Raw genomic sequence first — 21,705 nt, forward strand, 5'->3', positions numbered from 1 at the left:
ATTTGCTTATGACCTAGTTATTTTGAGTGTGTCCCAGCTTATTATTTCAATTTTAATATTTTGTTTCGGAAACAGTTGACCTTTAAATTCTAGAAATAATTTTTATATGTTATTAAATCATATTTTAAGAATTGTCCACAGTAACAGACTTTTTACAAATGGAACTAAGTTTGTAGCAATAATGATAAGTAGTATTTCTCTGGGAACTTTAAATGTATAAACTAGAAATTTTGACTAGAGAATTAAAAGTGGGTCAAAGAAGCTCAGAAATATCACCATGCATCACTGCGTTTTTATGCTTTGTATAAATAAGAAATAGTGTCTGTGTAAGGGTTTCTTTACATTTGATTCTTTAGTGATTTCATTTTATTTCTCTGAAACGTTAGAGAATGAAACTAAAATAGTTTAGATTTGTTTTCTTCTGTTCATTTTACTCCATTTTTTCAGTTTTTAAAGATCAGATTATAAAATAATTTATCATTCTGATGCATAAATCATCAATTGAGACTAAGTGCACTCTTGTCAATGTGCTTTTTCTTAAATCTATTTCCAGTAGTAACTAGAGCTTATTTTTTCTTGAATATACTGACAAGATTACTAGTATTTGTTATGCCTTGTCTCATGAAAAACACAGGTTTAGAGTAATATATGCTTAAGAAACAGCAGGGTAAGTTGAGTTAGATACACTTAAGCAGTAGTAGTTGCCATTGCAATTTTCAACCAAAAATTTTAATGGTACTTTTAAATGAACTGCAAGTCTTAAGAAATATGGTTTATTTATGGTCTGCATCTATTACATATTGATGAGTTATAACCTTTTTACTTGTGGATCATTGATTTTCTAATTTTTCCTCTTTGTCCAGTGATATTGGGATTGGTCAGTCTCAAGATGACAGTATAGTGGGATTAAGACAGACGAAGCACATCCCAACTGCACTGCCCGTCAGTGGAACCTTGTCATCCAGTAATCCTGATTTATTACAGTCACATCATCGCATTCTGGACTTCAGTACTACTCCTGGTGAGCACCACCCATGCCATTTTTGTTTTCTCGTAGTAATCTATTTTCTGTTTCTTCTGATGTAATGGTAATGCTTGTATGCTCTTGGTTTGGCATGGAATATGTCAAATGCAGAACGCCAGAATGAACCCTAAGTCTGACACAATTGGAATCAGTTCTTTTTTATTCTTCAGACTAGTTTGGTGTGGTCATGGGCAAATTAATCTCTCTGAACTTGTCTTCTCTTTCATAAAATGAAGAGGACACATACCGTGCAGATTATTATTAGGTCATATTAGAGTAAAAGGAATATTTTAGGTTAGCTTAATGGGATTTTTTTTTTAAGATTTTATTTATTCATTCACGAGAGACACAGGAGGAGAGAGGCAGAGACACAGGCAGAGGAAGAAGCAGGCTCCATGCAGGGAGCCCGGTGTGGGACTGGATCCTGGGTCTCCAGGATCAGGCCCTGAGCTGAAGGCAGATGCTCCAGCACTGAGCCACCCAGGCGTCCCAGTGGGATTTTCAATATTAGAAAGACAAACTTTAGATTCACATTTTTCATTTGTTGTTACCAACCCAACAATCTTTTTATTTTTTTTTTTTTTCTGGATGTGTTAAAACCTGATGATCTTATTGCTGCTGTTGTATACTATTGTGTTTATATTTGTGGACCAGTTATCTACAGGGAAAAATGTGTTCATATAGTAAATCAGTATGTTGTCTGCCAGAATCTTTTTTTTTAATTTAAATTCAGTTAATTAACATATAATGTATTACTGGTTTCAGAGGCGGGGGTCAGTGATTCATCAATCTTATATAATACCCAGTGCTCCGTACATCACGTGCCCTCCTTAGTACAATAGTCCATTGTATGGATAGACCACATCTTCTTACTCATCATCTGTGGATGGACATCTGGGCTCTTTCCAGAGTTTGGCTATTGTGGACACTGCTGTTGTGAACATTGGGGTGCAGGTGTCCCTTCTGATCACTACATTTGTATCTTTGGGATAAATACCCAGTAGTGACTTCTAGAATCTTTAAAGAAGGATTATAATAAGGGAGAGATGCAAGTTCAGCGTTATCTTTTCTGAGGAGGCTTTTCAGATACTTACTTAATTATATTACCATTCACTAAAATCCTTTTTATTAACATACGGCTTTTTTTCCCCCAGACTTGCCAGATCAAGTGTTAAGGGTTTTTAAGGCTGATCAGCAAAGCCGATACATCATGATCAGTAAGGACACCACAGCGAAGGAAGTAGTCATTCAGGCCATCAGGGAGTTTGCTGTGACTGCCACCCCGGATCAATATTCGCTGTGCGAGGTCTCGGTCACACCTGAGGGTGTCATCAAACAAAGACGGCTTCCAGATCAGCTTTCCAAACTTGCTGATAGAATACAATTGAGTGGAAGGTATACAATATCTATTCTATTGTTTCTTTAACTTATCTTCAAACTCACACCGAAGTCTAAGAGATAAATACTTTGAAAGGGTTTTGAAATGAATTAAGCAAACTAGAAAGAAGTATATTCTCATTCTCTGAGAATTGCTGTATCAAAGTAAATTTACCCAGCAGTTTGTTGACCCTCACGAGGATCTCTTAAGAACCTTTTGCAAAGCAGGGCACTGTGCCCTCCGTGTTGTTATGGCCTGTCAGGGCACAGGGCACAGGGAATCACTTCTTAAACTCGCTCTTTAGGACACTGGCCCCCAGAACAGCACTGGGTGCCTAATATAAAGCCACAGAGTTAAGCCTGATGCTCTTCTTGTATATGTGCATTCACAAACACATTTTTCAATAACATTCTAGTGTCAATTGCTCCTGCCTGCCTTACTTTCCTAGAGCTTCATTTGTTAGATGAAGATATATATGACCACGTGGTTAGCTAATGGTGTCTGTTATTGTGCAGTACACGATGAAAAATACCTCACTCAAGGACTAAACTTTGAGTTGCTTCAGAGCTTTGTCTCCCACTGCATGATTGCATATATCATGTATTACTTGCAAGAAAACATTGTACCTGGTTTTGTGAGCCTCTTGAATATTAATTTCCTTGATATGTGTAATTTGTATCCTCACACCACAGATTAGTGAAAATTAAAAGTTTTGGCTCTTATTTAGTAACCAGATTCTACACTGATGGAGTATTATGTAGTTCTATAAATCAAATTTTTTTTCTTTCTTTCTTGCCAGATGGAGTGTTTTATCGTACTTGATTTTTCCATAATGTATATCTAAATCTGATTTAATTCATTCAAAACTTCACTTTTCTTGCTATCAACTATAACTTTCATGCTTTTCTTCACTACTGCTTTATTTCCAACCCTGACACTAGCAGATAGTGTTGTTTCAGGAGATCATTTTTTCTCATGACCATTTGAATGTACATTGATATATATATATATATCTGTAACCATGGTGGAGTTCTACAGATCTCCACTGAGGTGCAGATTCATGACTCACATTCAAGAAAATTATAGATGAATACATGTCATGGGCTTTATGAGTAATGAAAACTGGGAATGTTACATCTGTGAATGTGAAGGACTCAAGGTATGTGTTTCCTGTCCTGGTTGCTTTGGTGAAATATGCAAAAGGCCAGTTTGGCAGGACTCCCACTGCGTTCATTCTGTTTCTATCTTTATGGAATTTGGCCTAGGAAAACCATCTGTCTACAAACCAAACCCCCCCCCCCCCCCCAAAAAAAAAAAAAAAAAAAACAGGGCAAACATCTGGATTCGATTTTCAACAAGTTATTTACAAAGAGAAAGGAGTATTAATAAGTTCTTGTCTCTGTCACTGAAATTAACTATCATTAATTTTGGGAGTCTATTTCCTCATCTGATAATAATACCTGCCCCACTTACTTGTAAGGTTTTTATGAAAATCAGGTATTTAATATTAAAAAATCTGTTTTAGGATTGTTGTACTCACAGGATCAAATAGAGGGGAGCAGCTTATAGGTTTCTTTGGTATTTAAATAAATAGGTAAACTTGGATTAATCCAATTTGGACCCATCAATAGTCACAGATTCTCTCTGGGAAAATAGGGTGATGACCTATGTCTGATCTCTCTCATTGCCTTCCTTAGAGCCTATATTTTATTTATTTAAAAAATATTTTATTTAAATTAAATTTGCCAACATATAGAATAGCACCCAGTGTTCATCGTATCATGTGCCTTCCTTAGTGTCCATCACCCAGTTACCCGATCACCCCACCCACTTCCCCTTCTGCAACTCTTTGTTTCCCAGAGTTAGGAGTCTCTCATGGTTTGTCTTCCTCTCTAATTTTTCCCCACTTGGTTTCCCTCACTTCCCTTATGGTCCCTTTCATTATTTCTTATGTTCCACATATGAGTGAAACCATATGATAATTGTCTTTCTCCAATTGACTTACTTCACTCAGCATAATACCCTCCAGTTCCATCCACGTTGAAGTAAATAGTAGATATTCATCCTTTCTGATGGCTGAGTGATATTCACAGTATACATATACATCTTTTTTGTCCATTTGTCTGTAGAAGGACACCGAGGCTCCTTCCACAGTTTGGCTGTTGTGGACATTGCTGCTGTGAACATTGGGGTGCAGGTGTCCTGGCGTTTCACTGCATCTCTATCTTTGGAGTAAATCCCCAGCAGTGCAATTGCTGGGTCGTAGGGTAGAATCCTATTTTCTTATTTAAACTGAAATATGAAATTTAGCTCTTTTCTGTCACTTTTTTAGCAAAAACAGATAATCTAGAAAGCAGGGAAGGACAGGAGAAAAATGCATTACAACTGGTACAAGTGAAATGCCGTGTGATTGGTTAGCTTCCATCAGCGGCCTCTGGCTAGGTGATCCTGTGCGCTGGTGACAAGGCCCAGCTACCTTCTCTGTCCTTAGAAGAATTCTTGCATCATCCAACTGAGTGTTCTTGTCAATGTTATTTCCAGAACAGGATGATGCTTTCAAGTAATGTCATGAGACTGCTGCTTAGGCTTTGAATTCTGTGTTCTGCAGGTACTACTTGAAAAACAACATGGAGACAGAAACTCTTTGTTCAGATGAAGATGCTCAGGAGCTGCTGAGGGAGAGTCAAATCTCCCTGTTGCAGCTCAGTACTGTTGAAGTTGCCACACAGCTCTCTATGCGAAACTTTGAACTCTTCCGTAACATTGAACCCACCGAATATATAGATGATTTATTTAAACTCAAATCCAAAACCAGCTGTGCCAACCTGAAGAAATTTGAAGAAGTAATTAACCAAGAAACATTTTGGGTAGCATCTGAAATTCTGAGAGAGACAAACCAGCTGAAGAGGATGAAGATCATTAAGCATTTCATCAAGATTGCACTGCACTGCAGGGAATGCAAGAATTTTAACTCCATGTTTGCAATCATCAGGTACGAACATATGATCTCCTGGGATTGAGTCCCCACATTGGGCGCCCTGCTCAGCAGGGAGCCTGCTTCTCCCCCGCCCCTTGCTTTCTCTCTCTCTCAAGTAAGTAAATAAAATCTTATAGACATATGATAAATTGTCATTTATCATATATATCTAAATATATGTATATATCTCTCTATATATAAATCCAGGAACATCATATAATTTGTGTAAGTGTAGTAGGTTTTGTTTTTTTTTAAGATTTTATTTATTCATGAGAGACAAAGAGAAAGAGGCAGAGACATAGACGGAGGGAGAAGCAGGCTCCGCGCAGGGAGCCCGATGTGGGACTCCATCCCCAGACCAGATCACACCCTGAGCCGAGGGCAGACGCTCAACCACTGAGCCCCCCAGGCATCCCAGTGTAGTGGTTTTTAATTGAATCATATTGAACCATTCTTTTCCTCTAAATCCAATCATTCTTAATTTAAAATCTCCTGTAAACTACATTTAGAGCCCAGAAAAGCTATATTCGTTATTTTTTTAATTTCTGTGACTTTGAACAACTTCTTGAAATTTCTCTGAACATCAGTTTATTTCTCTGTAAAACAACTATGCCCCAAAGAGTGATCGAATAGATTAAATGGTATTACGTATATGGAGTTCTATCAGCTAGCACAAAGCAGATGTCCAGTAAATGTTCATTTTCTTCCCCTTTAAGTGCTTAGATTGAGGCTGGAAAAAAATATAAACTGAAACTATTAGGAATATTGATATTCATGGTGATTATTAGTCATTTTCTCTCACTAGGAGTTTGATCATACTCATTATGACTTTTATTTTATTACTACAAGATAGTCTGTTTTATCAAATGCCTGCTATGTGCCAAGTGCTTCTCTATGTATGGAGACAAAGCTGCAAAACAAAATGCTACCCTTATGATACTTCACATTCTAGTTGTTTGGTTCATAATAAACCCAGACTAGAAAGGTATAAAGGGAAGAAGAGTAATAACCCTTGGCCCTGACCCTGCTTCTATCTTCAATTCTCATTACCCAGAATTATTAATATTTCTTATGAATCCTGTGAATTGATATGCAGCATAAACACAGAGTTATGTGTTACTAAATATGCTGTTTTACTTTCTTCGTTGATAATAATGAGTAACTTGACTTTATGTCACTTTTCTTTTTTGTCCTTTCAGTGGCCTAAACTTGGCCCCAGTGGCAAGACTACGGACCACCTGGGAAAAACTTCCCAATAAATATGAAAAGCTGTTTCAAGATCTCCAGGACCTGTTTGATCCTTCCAGAAACATGGCAAAATATCGCAATGTCCTCAATAGTCAAAACCTGCAGCCTCCCATAATCCCCCTATTCCCAGTTATCAAGAAGGATCTCACATTCCTTCATGAAGGTAAGTGTAAAATAGATTTCTCTGTCTTTACTTGTGGAAACACAGAATAAATGAGTATGATGTGATCCCCTTTTCCTTCTTTGCCAATTGTAGGAAATGACTCAAAAGTAGATGGGTTAGTCAATTTTGAGAAGCTAAGGATGATCGCAAAAGAAATTCGTCATGTTGGCCGAATGGCTTCAGTTAACATGGACCCTGCCCTCATGTTCAGAACTCGGTAAGTCTGTCAACTTCAGTAGAACATGTGGGCTTAGAGAAGTGTGGGTTTACAGCTTCCTAATAAATGAGAAACTTTTGAATATTTATATTTGTAGCACAGTAGAAATTTTATTAGGTCATGCTGAGAATCCCCATTGAGCTCTAATTTGAAGTAAATATCTTATTCTGCATCAGGTATACTTTTGACTGTCAGTAAATACAGCTTGTCCTGCAGAAATTTTTCAGTTGGCATGGGGCAGAACTATTCCTTATTTGTCAGAACACTGATTTGTGGAGCTAAAACTCATAACTGATAGTATGAACCAAAATATGCAAAGAACCCAAACAATATTGTCTCAGTATCTATACAATGGATTAGTTGTCAGTATAGTAAAAAATGATTAATCTAGTGAAGGAGAGTAGTTTTTAGAATAAAAAATTTAAATATGTCTGTCTTTTGAGCTAGAAGAATATTGCCAGTAAAGTTGCGTGTACGAGGTGATTGTACAGTTTAATGTTTGTGAGCTTCTAGTACTGCTTATCCAGAAGTCTAGTCCTTTCTTTCTGAGCTTGTGATCTTTCTGTCTCTCTCTCTACACCCATGCTTCAATCTCCATGGCTCTCACTTACAGGAAGAAGAAGTGGAGGAGTTTGGGGTAAGTGGTGGAGACCTTGCAAACCCACACACAATTCTTATTCTGCTCATTGCATTGTTTTCTTACCTACTATATTTTCTGATGCTTTGCATTTTTTCTTAACCCTCTTGCTCTAGCAGAATTTCAGTTGGCAAACTGACTTCAAGTTTAATCTGTTGGGGCTTTTGCTTTTGAGGTCATGATCCATGACAACCGTGAAATGACTGATGATTGTTCTGGGGAACTGGCCAGGCATACTTTGGAACTTTCAAAAAGATTTTATTTTAATTTGTGTGCTTTGAAATGGAGAAAGCCTAATGCGGAGTTAGGGGAGGAAGAATGTTAAAAGGAAAAACTGTGCAATATAAATACTATCGCACAGATACTTAACATAATATAAAAAGTGCCCCTACGTGTTAAAACTAAATTTTTTATAGCTCAACTAACTACTATTTTCATCCTATAAACCAATACTTTTTAAACATAATTCTTAACAATTCATGTGCTAGTTCTGTGTATATATATGTTTACACATTTGCATGATCATTTTATTAACAGATTGACCCATATTACTTTAAACACGCATTACATTTAACTCAAGGAATAAGGAAATGATTGTGAACAGTGTAATTTTATTTAAATGTATTTAAAGCATCCTCTTTAAGAAAAATAAATTTAATGTAAATCTCAATGATTTTAACTGTGTATTGCATGAGCTTTTTATATATAATCATTGTTATTTGCTGGCTTCTCTGAAAGAACTGCCTTGAACGCTCTATAGATAAGAAAAGCAGAATTTCCTAGTTCGACTAGTAGCAGCAGGTGCCAAACATATATATATGTTTGTATGTATGTGTGTATAATTCTTTTTTAACTTTAAAAAAATTTTAATCTATATTAGTCTATATTTCTCTGTAACAGTTTACTTACCAGAATGAGGCATGTGATCTTTTGAACATAAAATACCTATGTAAGTCTTATTATGTTTCAGATAGCTAACACAATCCCATGCTAGAGTGAGCTGCATATCTACCTTTTCATCTTCCAGGTCTCTCAGCCAGGGTAGTACAAATGCAACAGTGCTAGACGTTGCTCAGACAGGTGGTCATAAAAAGCGGGTACGTCGTAGTTCCTTTCTCAATGCCAAAAAGCTTTATGAAGATGCCCAAATGGCTCGAAAAGTGAAGCAGTACCTGTCCAATTTGGAGCTAGAAATGGATGAGGAGAGTCTTCAGACATTATCACTGCAGTGTGAGCCAGCAACCAACACATGTGAGTTTTTCCTTTAAGTGGCTACGAATCTGACTGGAATGCAGATTGGTTTCCTGGGCAGTGCCATACATGGGCCATGACAAATAGGGCTCAGTACAGCGTGGTCAGTAGCACCCTGGGGACATACTGGCCTTTCCCCTGAATGCTACTGTCAATTCCGTGCAGTACTGTCCTGGACTAGACCTTGTGTCCAGCTAGGTTAGTGTGGAGAGAATGATGCCAGAAACTTACGGCGCCTGCCATCTTGGTTGCATCCCCTTTTTGTCATAAAAGATACTTCCAGATTGACGGGTAACCTGGGAGGGGGGAGGAGCCGACCTTCTCAGAGGGACCTGTCCCTAAGCTAAGCGTGCTGGCTGCCTTTTTACGCTCTCAGTCTGGACAGCACCCAGCAGTAAGTTCACCTACCACATAAGCAGCAATCCTGCTACACGATAAACCACAACTCATCCTAGTGTGTAGCTTCCAGCCTTTAAAAATCTGGCCAGGCTAGAAGTGGGGGCAGTTTTCTGTTCACTTGGATCTGCATTCATGTAAGGTAGAGGCATTTTCCACCTAGGACACTTTTGGGTCTTTTATGGGCAGGTTTGAAGATACTTTTTATAGACTTTAAGTATAAGATGATTTGAGAAGATTCAAGTTATTAGATTTTCCCAGGACACTATGAAAACACTGTGTGTCATGGTGAAGAGTTTGTTCTCTGGAGTCAGACTGGTTTGAATTCAAATGCTGTTTGTTCCTCAAAATAGCAGTGTCATCACCCCAGGCAAGTTAATTGAGCTGCCTAACCCTTAGCTTCTTTGTGTGTACAATGGAGGAAGTAGATCTGTCATTGAGTTGGTTTTTCAAATATTATTATACATACAGCATTTCTGGATCATGCTAAATTGGTTTGCCTTCTGTATGCCATGGAATTATATACTCAGTATAATATTCAAGCAGTATTGGTTACTAATAGCTAACATAGACCATTCTACCCATTAGAGAGAAAATTTGATAGTAAAAAGATGATTAATACCACTTATTAACTAAAAACTAAGCTCATATATGTCAAGGAATTTTGGACTCCATTTTGAAAAGTAATTCCTAACAATCTTCCTGTTGTAGCTTTTATCATTTACTTGTGCTTTTTATATACATATAACGTGTGAACTCTCCATATTTTTCTACTTTTATTTTAATGTTGTAGTATTGGATAGTGTAATCATCATTTAAGAGCTAGTTTCATAAAGTAAATATCTTTGTCCTGTCATGCCTTTGTGGTCTGTAGGTGAGTTCTTACCCACTCCCATTTCTGTTTTTATACAGGCGATAGGAAAAAAGATAAGATATACATTTTTAGTGTTCTAAAGTGCAGAAAGTCTTGTATATAGTTACTAACCTCTGAAATTTCTTGTTGTTTTCAAATCAAATGATTAACAGTGCCTAAGAATCCTGGTGACAAAAAGCCTGTCAAGTCTGAGACGTCCCCAGTGGCTCCAAGGGCAGGGTCACAACAGAAAGCACAAGCCCAGCCGCCGCCCCCGCAGCCACAGCCCCAACATAAGATCAACCAAGGCCTTCAGGTTCCTGCTGTATCCCTTTATCCTTCACGAAAGAAAGTACCTGTAAAGGATCTCCCACCTTTTGGTAGGTGATTAAAATCATATCCCCGCCTTTGAGACTATCCAGTGTCATGGTTTTCAAATTAGGAAAAAATCCTTATCTTAAATAACTCTAATATACTTGAGTCACTCTCTCATGTTGCCTCTTAACAATAAAACGTTAATGTTCAGTAAGTGAAACTTAACTCTTGCCAGTGGAAGGGACTGTTTATGTTATAGAGTCTCTCATTTAATCTTGCTCTTTGGGGAAAAAAAAAAAAATCTTGCTCTTTGTCATGGTGGTGGGGGAGTGTAAAATGGGAAAATTTTGCTTTTATTAATTTTTTAATGAGTACAGACATTACTTTGTTCATATACATTATTTACACCAGTTTGGCCTCATGATCAAGGAATTGTTAGAATTTAGGTAGAATATATTTTTAAGTGAAATGATTTGTCTGGAAGTGAATCCTTATTTTTGAATCATTGATTCTTGTAACTTGAGGGGGAAATATAGTTACTTCCTGAATGTTAAGGAGCCAAATCATGCTTCATCTTTCCCACTAAAATATATCTGCAAGTTTAGTTCCTTTATATAAATGGGACAGCAAAATTATATTTCATAAAATGTATCAGTTCTTTTATATGCATGTATGTGAAAGGAAACAATAAAAGGGAAGAAATTGAAGAAAAAAACTTACAGAGTTTTCTTAGATAAAATTGGTACTTGGGCACCGATATAGTTCCTGCCCAGTTACAACCTGTACATGAGGAGGGCAAGAGTCTTAGAGTAGGTCCTTCATACTCTATCTTTGGCCCTTTCTTCCTCATCAGCAAGTATGCCGTTTGTGGAGAGTGACAGCAGAATACCTTTACTTGCCATTTTCCCCTTTGATATATCTGTATTGCTCTCCCTATCACAAATAAGCCGAGTTACATATTTATTTGTCCACTATCATATTGATATTTATATATTACTAAATCCCCTGCAACCTGACTTCTATCTTCTCTTTTACATGGAACTTCTTATAAGGAAGTTTATCAGTCTTTCGTTGAGTTAAATATAGCCTATTAGCCAGATGTGTAGGTGTGCCTGAGTATAAAGCACTTTTTGAATCTGTGTATAATGCTGACCTCAGAACTCTTTCCCAAATCCAAACTATTTATTCATATAGCTGTAGTGTAACTAACATTTTCATGCATCTTTGTTATCTTAGCATCTATACATGTAAATAAAATATTGCTTTAAAAGTGGTCTTTAGGGACGCTTGGGTGGCTCAATGGTTGAGCATCTGCCTTCGCCTCAGGGCATGATCCCAAGGTCCTGGAATCGAGTCCTGCATTGGGTGCCTTGCGAGGAGCCTGCTTCTCCCTCCGCCTGTGTCTTTGCCTCTCCCTCTCTCTCTCTCTCTCTCATATGAATAAATAAATAAATAAAATCTTAAAAATAAATAAAAGTGGTCTTTAAAAAATTGTATTAAAACAAGATCAAATGCTTACATGAAGTAAAATGAAGGATTAAATCTTTGTTAAATTTTACTGCCTCCTTCTTAAAGGATTCTGTTAAGTCTAAGAATATTTAAGCTAGCATTGATTGAGATCGTGTCAGGCTATCATGCCATTCCAAGTATCTCTTTTTTGTCTAAAGTAAGGCAATTGAGAATGTCTCATAGGAATAATATTTTAATGTGACCGCCTCATTTCTAAAAATAATTTTTTTGGGGAAAATCACCTTATAGTGTTATATGTAATCCTTTTCCTTCTACCCTCACCTTACTTGATCCTACATGCACTGGATCACTCCCTTCTGAAAATCATCTCTCTGTGACACAGGGCACTGCCTTCTCTTATCTACTTATTTGATCAAATATTAATTGTATGGAATTCCTAAGAATGCTTTTATTAACTTTTCCTACTACTTCTATTTAGCTCTTGGCTTGTTTGTTTTCTCCCGTCATTCCCACTTCTCCTGAGCTCATATGTCCAACAGTACCAAAACACCCGTTGTGAGTTCACCAAAGTACTTAAACTTGAATTCCAATAGTAAATATTCTTACCTGTATCACTTTCACCCTAAATTCTAGTATTTTCAAACTGTGTTTATTCTTCATAGTTTAACATATTGTTGAATAAAGATGGTGATTACTTTAAGATGTAGAAGCTGAAGTAAAATACCAAAAACAGTCCACTTCTAGTACTCCAGCAGATAGCAATCAGAAACCTCATTACAGGTGTCGTGTGCCTTCTGTAAGCTTTCTGTTTATACCATGATGAGTACAAAGACTGCTGAGATTATGAATGTAATATTAAATTTTACAAAAAGGCTTTAGTTATTGATGTTATTTCTTTTTAGTCTTGAAAGTACATACTTCTTTCTTTTATAGGCATAAACTCTCCACAAGCTTTAAAGAAAATTCTTTCTTTGTCTGAAGAAGGAAGTCTGGAGCGTCATAAAAAACAAGCAGAAGATACTATATCAAATGCATCCTCACAGCTTTCTTCTCCTCCCACTTCTCCACAAAGTTCTCCAAGGAAAGGTAGAACTTAAGTTACTTACTGTTTTCCTTTATAGTAACCTAGAACATTTCCAGTACAGTCAATTCCAGTTATATATTACATCATTTTTTGATATTAGAGTCACTTAAAATGATCTACTATATAATGCCCAAGGGATTTTCTTCCCTTCAGTTTATGAATTTGGAAGGATTTTGGTATATTTCTTAATATTATACTTTCTAGCAAGTAATGTTAAACTGTATAAGGCCTTTTAAAACATACATTTAAGATTTTTATTGATTGTAAGTACAGAAATAATTCTTTTTATATAACAATAATTACAGAGTTAGAGGGCTTTAAACACATAAAGAAAAACTAGTATCTTCCTGATTTATTTTTTCATTGTATTAACACGGGTCTTGATTATCTTTTTATCTTTTTTTGTCACTATTTTGTCTTATTTTAAGAGACTAAACTCTAGGCAGACTATCTCTTATGTGGATGCTTTCTGAGATTACAGTAACTGACTTTTTGCTGCATAAGTCCCTGAGTTACTTTCTCCTCCTCCCCTGTAAGTGAATGGGGGGAAGCCAGTCATTTTTCTCTGGAGGAAGGCCAAAAAGAGGAACAAATTGTTAGATATCACTGACGTAACAAATACCTTTTCAGCTTTGCTTTTTAGATATTTCAGACATCTGTGCATTTTGTGTGGGTATCAGTCTCTACTGTCCTTGTTAAATGGATACATCTAAATTCTTTTCTCATCCTGTTGTTAGGTGGCAGTGGCAATCAGCTGAGATCTTTTGGCTCCGGGCAGTTGGACTTAACCAGTTCCTCCTCTTCTCTTGGAAGTGAGAACAGTAACAAGAATAACAATGCACCACGGACCTATGGGATAGGTGGGGTTAATAGAACCAAAAACGGGGTGGGCAAGAGAGGACCTTTCTCATTATTAGCTAAGGAAAATGGGATGTCAGGCGCTCCATCTGAGTGATTATTTTTTCTAGAGATGTTTTTTTTTTTTTGAGCAGACTGTTCAGCGAAGGCTTTAAATCTTGTCTGTCAGAACTTCCAGTGTGGTTTATAAAAAGGCTTCTCATAGATGAACACATTCAATCTTATCAAGACCTGTGCGCAACCTTTAAAAAATAAATCAGGAATTAACAAGTTACTGAAAGGATGGGGAAGTACTATTTAGAGAAAAAATTAGCAACATTTAGGTGTTCTAGATTTACTTTTTTAATTAGGTAAGTGGCACTGAAAAATTTGTACTGCATACATATAATCATATGAAACCAGTATTTTAAGGTAACATGAGATCTATAGTAATGTTTTTTAAAAAATGAGTACTGTGAAAGAAGATCTGAATTTTTTTCACTAAAAATATTAAGGCATGTGTCTCTTCCTTTGTGACTTTCAAAACTATTTTTAGCAACAAAGGAGAGTTAAGGGTCCTTTGGGCCAAAAATGTCCTTTAGGATATCCATTTAGACATCGTGATGGTTTGGGAGAAAATGGAGATTTTGCACATCATATCCTTCAAAACAGTTGGCTTTTATTATATTATTAACATTGAAAAACCAAATGGCAAAAATCCAAAAAGGTCTTCTTCAGATATTATTCTTATATGTCCCATTAAAATTGTAACACAGATACTTCCAGTTGAATTACTGTATACCATAAAGTTTGAAAAACTTCATCGAAGGTTACTGACTTCGCAGTTTGAAAAAAAAATACTTTTAAAGTTGATCATAGTTATTCTTCAGTTTCTTTTATATAGACTAATAGGAGTGCAATTTATACTTAACAGGAGCTAAGAATAGTCCAGTAGTGCCCTGATTTCTGCAGGCTCACATTGTTGCTGCAGGCAACATTTCCTGGCTCACATAACACTTTCTTTTTTTCCTCCTTGATCTTTCATTAAGCATGTTAAATTTCATTCGAGTAAAAGTTTACTGTATCTTAGTCACCTGGTCTCTACAAGTAAAATGGTTTTTTTCCCCACTTCAATGGTGCTATCTTTGGCCTACATTTTGGTTTTGCTTCAATTTGTAGATTTCAGTTTTATGTCATAAACCTACAGTGTCTGATTAATATGGTTGTATTTCCCGTGCAGGCTACACCTTGGCTCCCAGTGGTACTGTGGATAATTTTTCAGATTCTGGTCACAGTGAAATTTCTTCACGATCCAGTATTGTCAGCAATTCTTCCTTTGACTCCGTGCCAGTCTCGCTGCATGAGGAGAGGCGGCAGAGGCATTCCGTCAGCATCGTGGAAACAAACCTCGGCGTGGGCAGGATGGAAAGGCGGACTATGATGGAACCAGATCAGTACAGCTTAGGGTAGGCAGCTTTTCTTTAGGTTCTTTACATCACTTCTTCCATCCTTTACTCCCGATGCATATTTCTTTTTTTTACAATAATGCCTAAGAAATGCTCTCCCATCCCAGTTCTAATTTCTGTAATTTCAAGATTATTAAATGCCATGATATTTTTGTTGTACACACTGCTTCTTAAGTTAGGTTTATTCTTTATTGGAAGACAGCTGTTCTGTGCTAAAGGCAGAGGGTGACTTTAGGATGTATCCCAGATCCTTTGTAGGAGCTACCTTCCTGAAATCAGATTATGTTGAGCCATGCTTTAATCTTAGAAGGAAAGTGTTCCTTTATTTCAAGCAAGTTGTTGTTTTCCCTCTGTATTTATTTTTTGGTAACGATAAGGGAGCAAACCGGCAGACCTGGCTGCGAGAATGCAGTTCAGTGGCGCTTTCATTCTCTTCCTGGGATGGACACAAGCCACCTTTCCGGGAAGAACAACAAGTATTTGGGTTTACATCCTAGATGAAGTTAACAGTCTTGCACCTTTTTTTCCTTTTCACTTCTTTCAATCACTTAGGTCCTATGCACCAATGGCTGAGAGTCGAGGCTTATATGCTACAGCTACGGTAATTTCTTCTCCAAGCACAGAGGAACTTTCCCAAGATCAGGGGGATCGGGCTTCACTCGATGCTGCCGACAGTGGCCGTGGGAGCTGGACGTCGTGCTCAAGCGGTTCACATGATAACATACAGACCATCCAGCACCAGAGAAGCTGGGAAACACTTCCATTTGGGCATACTCACTTTGACTATTCAGGGGATCCTGCAGGTTTATGGGCCTCAAGCAGCCATATGGACCAAATAATGTTTTCCGATCACAGCACAAAGTATAACAGGCAAAATCAAAGTAGAGAGAGTCTTGAACAAGCTCAGTCCCGGGCAAGCTGGGCATCTTCCACAGGGTACTGGGGAGAAGACTCAGAAGGTGACACAGGCACAATCAAGCGAAGGGGTGGAAAAGATGTTTCCATTGAAGCTGAAAGCAGTAGCGTTACCTCTGTGACCACAGAAGAAACCAAACCTGTTCCCATGCCTGCCCACGTGGCTGTGACATCGAGCACTGCAAAGGGACTTATTGGTAAGCTGATTAGAAAGCTTTGTCAAATCTAACCTGTTTCAGAAGTAAGATTATGTCTTCATGGTTCTTGTTCTCTTTTTGTCCCATCCATTGTTGTGTAGGGCTTCCAAATTAGCAGTGTGTTCAGAATTTTGAAATGAACGGTATTTAAGAGCCCAGGTACTGTGGTCAGGTACATACAGATATATTTTAACATACTAAACATCCAGTAGATTTTTAGCAGTCAAGATCAGCAGATTATCATTATGGATGTTCTCTTATTCTTTAAGCTAAAATTATCAGAAACGATGCCAATTCTTTCTAAAGGAAGAATTTTCATTTAATTGGAACTGGTTTAAATGTTCTATTATACTTTGTAAAACTTTGCACTTTATGTCTATACATCTTCCATTGACTTTTGTTATGCAGACAAATTGGGCGCTAAACAAATTCTCTCTGCACACTGTAGAACAAGGGAGAAGGTACTGAGAGATAACATAAAGCACCAAAGCATAGGCCTGGGAATCTGGCAGATTGGGGTTTGAATCCCTGTTTGTCACTTTACTAGCTTTATGATATTGGACAAGGTACTAAACTTTGCCTGTTTCTTCCTCCATAAAATGAGTCAATAATTTCCTCTAAGATAGCTGATGTGGGGATTAGAGGAAATCTATGGAAGGCACTTAGGACAGTGTCTAGATAGGAATTCATAAGTACACGAAAGATGCTGTTGCTCTGCGGCTGCTGTTTCTGTGTGAAGTCTCCCCGTGTTCCCCTAATCCTATCAGGTTGTAGTTTCTATGGCATATTCAACATCTACATAATTGAAGTGTAGGAATACAATACAGGATACAGAGTGAGAAACTCTAGAGTGTAATCATTACAGACATCACTTTTATTAGTAGGGAAATTATAGTTATTTTGCCATATAAACAGTCATGGATGAATAACAATACCTCTTCTTGGGTTGTGATTTTTAAAGCACTTTTTTTTTTTTAAAGCAAATACTCAGTGTTTTTACTGCAAAGAAAAGAATGATTTTCAATCCTAATGATTCTGTGAAGTTCAAGAAAATAAAACTTTAGTTCTACTTGCCTTTACAGATCTCGTGTTCTAGGTCATGAACATTAACAAAAGGATTTTTAGAGAAATACATGCTGTATAGAGTTTTTTAATTTGCATCATTTTTTTTTTTTTGGTACTACTTTTTCCAAATTTAATTCTGTTTTCCAAAATGAGGTCCAAAAACCTGAAAGTGATCTAATAACTGATTCTCTGACAAGGGTAATGCTGGGTAAATGCCCAGCAAAGATGGACTAGCCTTTCTTGACCTTGGGGCAGGGAGAGAAGGAAGGAAGGAAACTTTCATCAGGCACTAGAAATGTCCCAGGCATAGTACTTTTTCTCTTAGCTTCATTCTTGCAGTAAACCTTATTACTATTTTATAGTTTAACAGATTGCTTATTACTAAGTTCTCTTGCCAATTATTTTACCGCATAGAAATAACCATCATGAATATTTGGTCCAGTTAACATCCATTCCCTTGCCTACAGTATCCCCCACTACCATCTCATACCACACAAAATCACATTTGTGATTACACTGTGTTTGCAGTCTTAATAATTACTTGTATAATTTATTATAAACATTTGTGGCGTGAAATATTCTTCCAGAAACTTTCTAATGGCGGTGCATTGTCTTTACTCTAGTGCGGAAGGAGGGCAGGTATCGAGAGCCCCCGCCCACCCCTCCAGGCTACATTGGAATCCCCATCACTGACTTTCCCGAAGGACATTCCCATCCAGCCAGGAAGCCTCCAGACTACAATGTGGCACTTCAGAGATCTCGGATGGTCGCCCGACCCACTGACACAGCCGCGCCTTCGCCCATACAGCAGCCGCACGGGCATCCGGCGAGCGGAAGGCCGGTGAACAAACCACAGTGGCATAAACCCAATGAGTGTGACCCGCGCCTCGCCCCCTATCAGTCTCAAGGGTTTTCCACCGAGGAGGATGGTATATATGCATTCTTAAAACCATAAAGCTAGCTGTGTTCACTTATGGGGCTTACTGTAAGCTTTCCAAGGCATTTGTTTTCTTAATATCGTGGTCAGCTGTGTCTTTAGCCATATACTACGGGAAGAAAATATTCAGAGGTCCAAATTTAGGGTTAAAGCTTTCATATGTTTGAGGTTTTTTGTTTGTTTCTAAATGGCTTAAGAAATACCAAAGATTGGGACGCATGGGTGGCCCAGTGGTTGAGCATCTGCCTTTGGCTCAGGACCTGATCCCAGGGTCTGGGATCGAGTCCCACATCAGGTTCCTTGCAGGGAGCCTGCTTCTTTCTCTGCCTATGTCTCTGCCTCTCTCTCTGTGTCTCTCATGAATAAATAAATAAAATCTTTAAAAAAAAGAAATACCAAAGATTGCAGAGGAGAGCACTTGTAATAAAGTGTGTACATGACTAGATTTCTTTACTAATTGTCAGTTTTCTGTGAAAATGTTAAATTTGGACTTTTAATAAGTTCAAATGAAAGTCTCATAAAGAAATATACTTCTCTAACTTTTTTGCCTTCTTCCTATAAATCTACCTGGCTGTGCTGAAGAAGGACAAAGATTATTCCATCCCCTAATTTTTTTTAAGTTTTGCTTTTTGTATAATGATTATTTGCATAACAAGTTAAACACAAAAAATGAAAATTCTAATCCTGCCACTTGCAGATAACCACTATTTACATTTTGTTATATATCCTTCTAGATACATGCTGCTATAATTTATAATTTTCAATAAATTTTTCAATGAATAAACAATGTTTCTATTTTTATATTATGTATATATAAAGATATGCACCGTATGTATTTTTTTAAAACTCTTATCAAATCATTTCTTAGGTGAGTTATACTAAAAATAATAGCTATGGTATTTTTATTTAACCTATATTGAATGTGTTCTCTCTTGCACAAGAAACAACCCGCTTACTGATTTTTTTTTTTTTCCTTTCTTTCCTTCCTGGTTATGTTTACAGAAGATGAACAAGTATCTGCTGTTTGAGGCACAGGCTTTTTCTGGATCCAGAGTTAGCCACCTTTAAAAGGAGAGCACAAGAAGACGTCCCTAGCAGCGGAGCCTTGGAACTCACATTCTGAGGCTGGTGGACCAGTTTGCCTCCTTCCCTGCCTTAAAAGCAGCATGGGGCTTCTTCTCCCCTTCTTCCTTTCCCCTTTGCATGTGAAATACTGTGAAGAAATTGCCCTGGCACTTTTCAGACTTTGTTGCTTGAAATGCACAGTGCAGCAATCTTCGAGCTCCCACTGTTGCTGCCTGCCACATCACACAGTATCATTCCCAATTCCAAGATCATCACAACAAGATGATTCACTCTGGCTGCACTTCTCGATGCCTGGAAGGATTTTTTTAAATCTTCCTTTTAGATTTCAATCCAGTCCTAGCACTTGGTCTCATTGGGATAATGAGAAAAGCTAGCCATTGAACTACTTGGGGCCTTTAACCCATCAAGGAAGACAAAAACAGTGAAATCCTTTGAGTACAGTGCTTTGTCCACTTGTTTACAATGTCCTTTTTTTTTTTTTTTTTTTTTTAAAGAAATGAATTTAAAGATTGTGTTCAGAGAGTAAATGTTATATCCATTTAATGATTACAGTATTATTTTGAACCTGTAAGTAGGGTTGCCAGCCTGGGTTTCTAAAAAACCAAATATGCCGGACAGGGTGTGGTCACACCAAGAGGAGGGAAGACCTGGCTTGTGAACCTGTCTTCCTGTGTCCTTCTGGCCTCGCCTGTGAAGTGCCCTATCCTGGAAGTATAAGATGTTAGCCAATTACTTAGATACCAAGACCCCTCATCCACTCCTTCCCCAGTGGGTGGGGTTCTTCCATAAAACTGTTTGCACATGGCCAGGGGAGGGAAATGGGACTCTTGTGTCCCGTGTCTGAGCCTTATGGAGTGCAGGATGGTGTCATTTGAGGGCGTGTCCTGCTCCATTGAGATGGATGGCAAACCCCATTTTTTTAAGTTATGTTTCTTTGATTTTTGTTAAATTAGTTTTAGGGATTTTTTTTTTTCTGTTGTTTGTTTTTAAAGAAAAATGTTTGTAACTGGATAGCATTGCAGTGAAAGCAGCTTGGGATATTGGAGCTAATGCCAGCTGTTAATACTGCTCTTTCAAGACAGCCTCCCTTTATTGAATTGGCAGTAGGGAAAAAAAACAAGCCTTTAACGTGATAAAAGAACAAAAGATCAAAAACCTGATTAGACATGCCAGCCTTTGCAAGGTGGGTTAGTCACCAAAGACTAACCTGTAAGTGGCTTTATGGACGCTGCAGATAGAGAAGGCCTACGTGTAGCAACCACCTGCTCACAGCTGCTATTAACCCTATAATGACTGAAATGACCCCTCCACTCTATTTTTGTGTTGTTTTTGCACAGACTCCGGAAAAGTGAAGGCTGCCAATCCGAGTAGTACTCAAATGTGAGGAACTGCTGGTCTTGGATTTTTTTTCCATTAAATTCAGCTGATCATATTGATCAGTAAATAAACGTAAATAGCTTCAAATTTTAAAAGTCAAATTGCAGTGTTTTTTCACTGTATCAAACGATGTCAGTGCTTTATTTAATAAATCTCTTCTGTATCATGGCATTTGTCTACTTGCTTATATATTACATTGTCAATTATGCATTTGTAATTTTACATGTAATATGCATTATTTGCCAGTTTTCTTATATAGGCTATGGACCTCATGTGCAGATAGAAAGACAGAAATCTAGCTCTACCACAAGTTGCACAAATGTTATCTAAGCATTAAGTAATCGTAGAACATAGGACTGCTAATCTCAGTTCGCTCTGTGATGTCAAGTGCAGAATGTACAATTAACTGGTGATTTCCTCATACTTTTGATACTACTTGTACCTGTATGTCTTTTAGAAAGACATTGGTGGAGTCTGTATCCCTTTTGTATTTTTAATACAATAATTGTACATATTGGTTATATTTTTGTTGAAGATGGTAGAAATGTACTATGTTTATGCTTCTACATCCAGTTTGTATAAGCTGGAGAATAAATAAATATAACATAAAGCGTTGTCTATATCCTTAATGAATCGTGCATGCCTTTTATTATCGAAGTGTAATAGGGCTCTGGGGTCTCATTGCAAGAGCAAGTCCTCAGGAGGCCAAAGAGATTTAGCCTAGTTAGCCTAAAAACTGACCAATGGCCTATTCTTTTAGGTAGCTTTCTGTGGATTCAGAGAAATTAATGTTACAAACCAAACCATGTTCA

General features: G+C 37.5%; 1 protein-coding gene across 15 annotated transcripts in view; it reads left to right on the forward strand.

The window, feature by feature from the left end:
- RAPGEF2 (Rap guanine nucleotide exchange factor 2) overlaps positions 1-21,503 on the forward strand; it is a 242,171-nt gene extending 220,668 nt beyond the window's left edge. For 7 of the 15 annotated variants that reach the window (XM_077846523.1, XM_077846524.1, XM_077846527.1 and 4 more), the window contains 14 exons: positions 864-1,021; positions 2,179-2,419; positions 5,011-5,394; positions 6,579-6,790; positions 6,884-7,007; positions 7,621-7,644; positions 8,672-8,895; positions 10,318-10,524; positions 12,863-13,015; positions 13,751-13,873; positions 15,091-15,316; positions 15,869-16,428; positions 18,117-18,422; positions 19,433-21,503. In XM_077846523.1, coding sequence (XP_077702649.1) covers positions 864-1,021; positions 2,179-2,419; positions 5,011-5,394; positions 6,579-6,790; positions 6,884-7,007; positions 7,621-7,644; positions 8,672-8,895; positions 10,318-10,524; positions 12,863-13,015; positions 13,751-13,873; positions 15,091-15,316; positions 15,869-16,428; positions 18,117-18,422; positions 19,433-19,458 — 2,968 coding nt within the window. In that variant the 3' untranslated portion in view covers positions 19,459-21,503. The remainder of the gene's footprint in view (positions 1-863; positions 1,022-2,178; positions 2,420-5,010; positions 5,395-6,578; positions 6,791-6,883; positions 7,008-7,620; positions 7,645-8,671; positions 8,896-10,317; positions 10,525-12,862; positions 13,016-13,750; positions 13,874-15,090; positions 15,317-15,868; positions 16,429-18,116; positions 18,423-19,432) is intronic. The other 8 variants (XM_077846528.1, XM_077846529.1, XM_077846538.1 and 5 more) reach the window with 4 other exon arrangements.
- Positions 21,504-21,705: the final 202 nt, after the last annotated feature.

Source organism: Canis aureus, chromosome 13 (genome assembly GCF_053574225.1).
Source record: "Canis aureus isolate CA01 chromosome 13, VMU_Caureus_v.1.0, whole genome shotgun sequence".
Taxonomy (NCBI): Eukaryota; Metazoa; Chordata; class Mammalia; order Carnivora; family Canidae; genus Canis; species Canis aureus.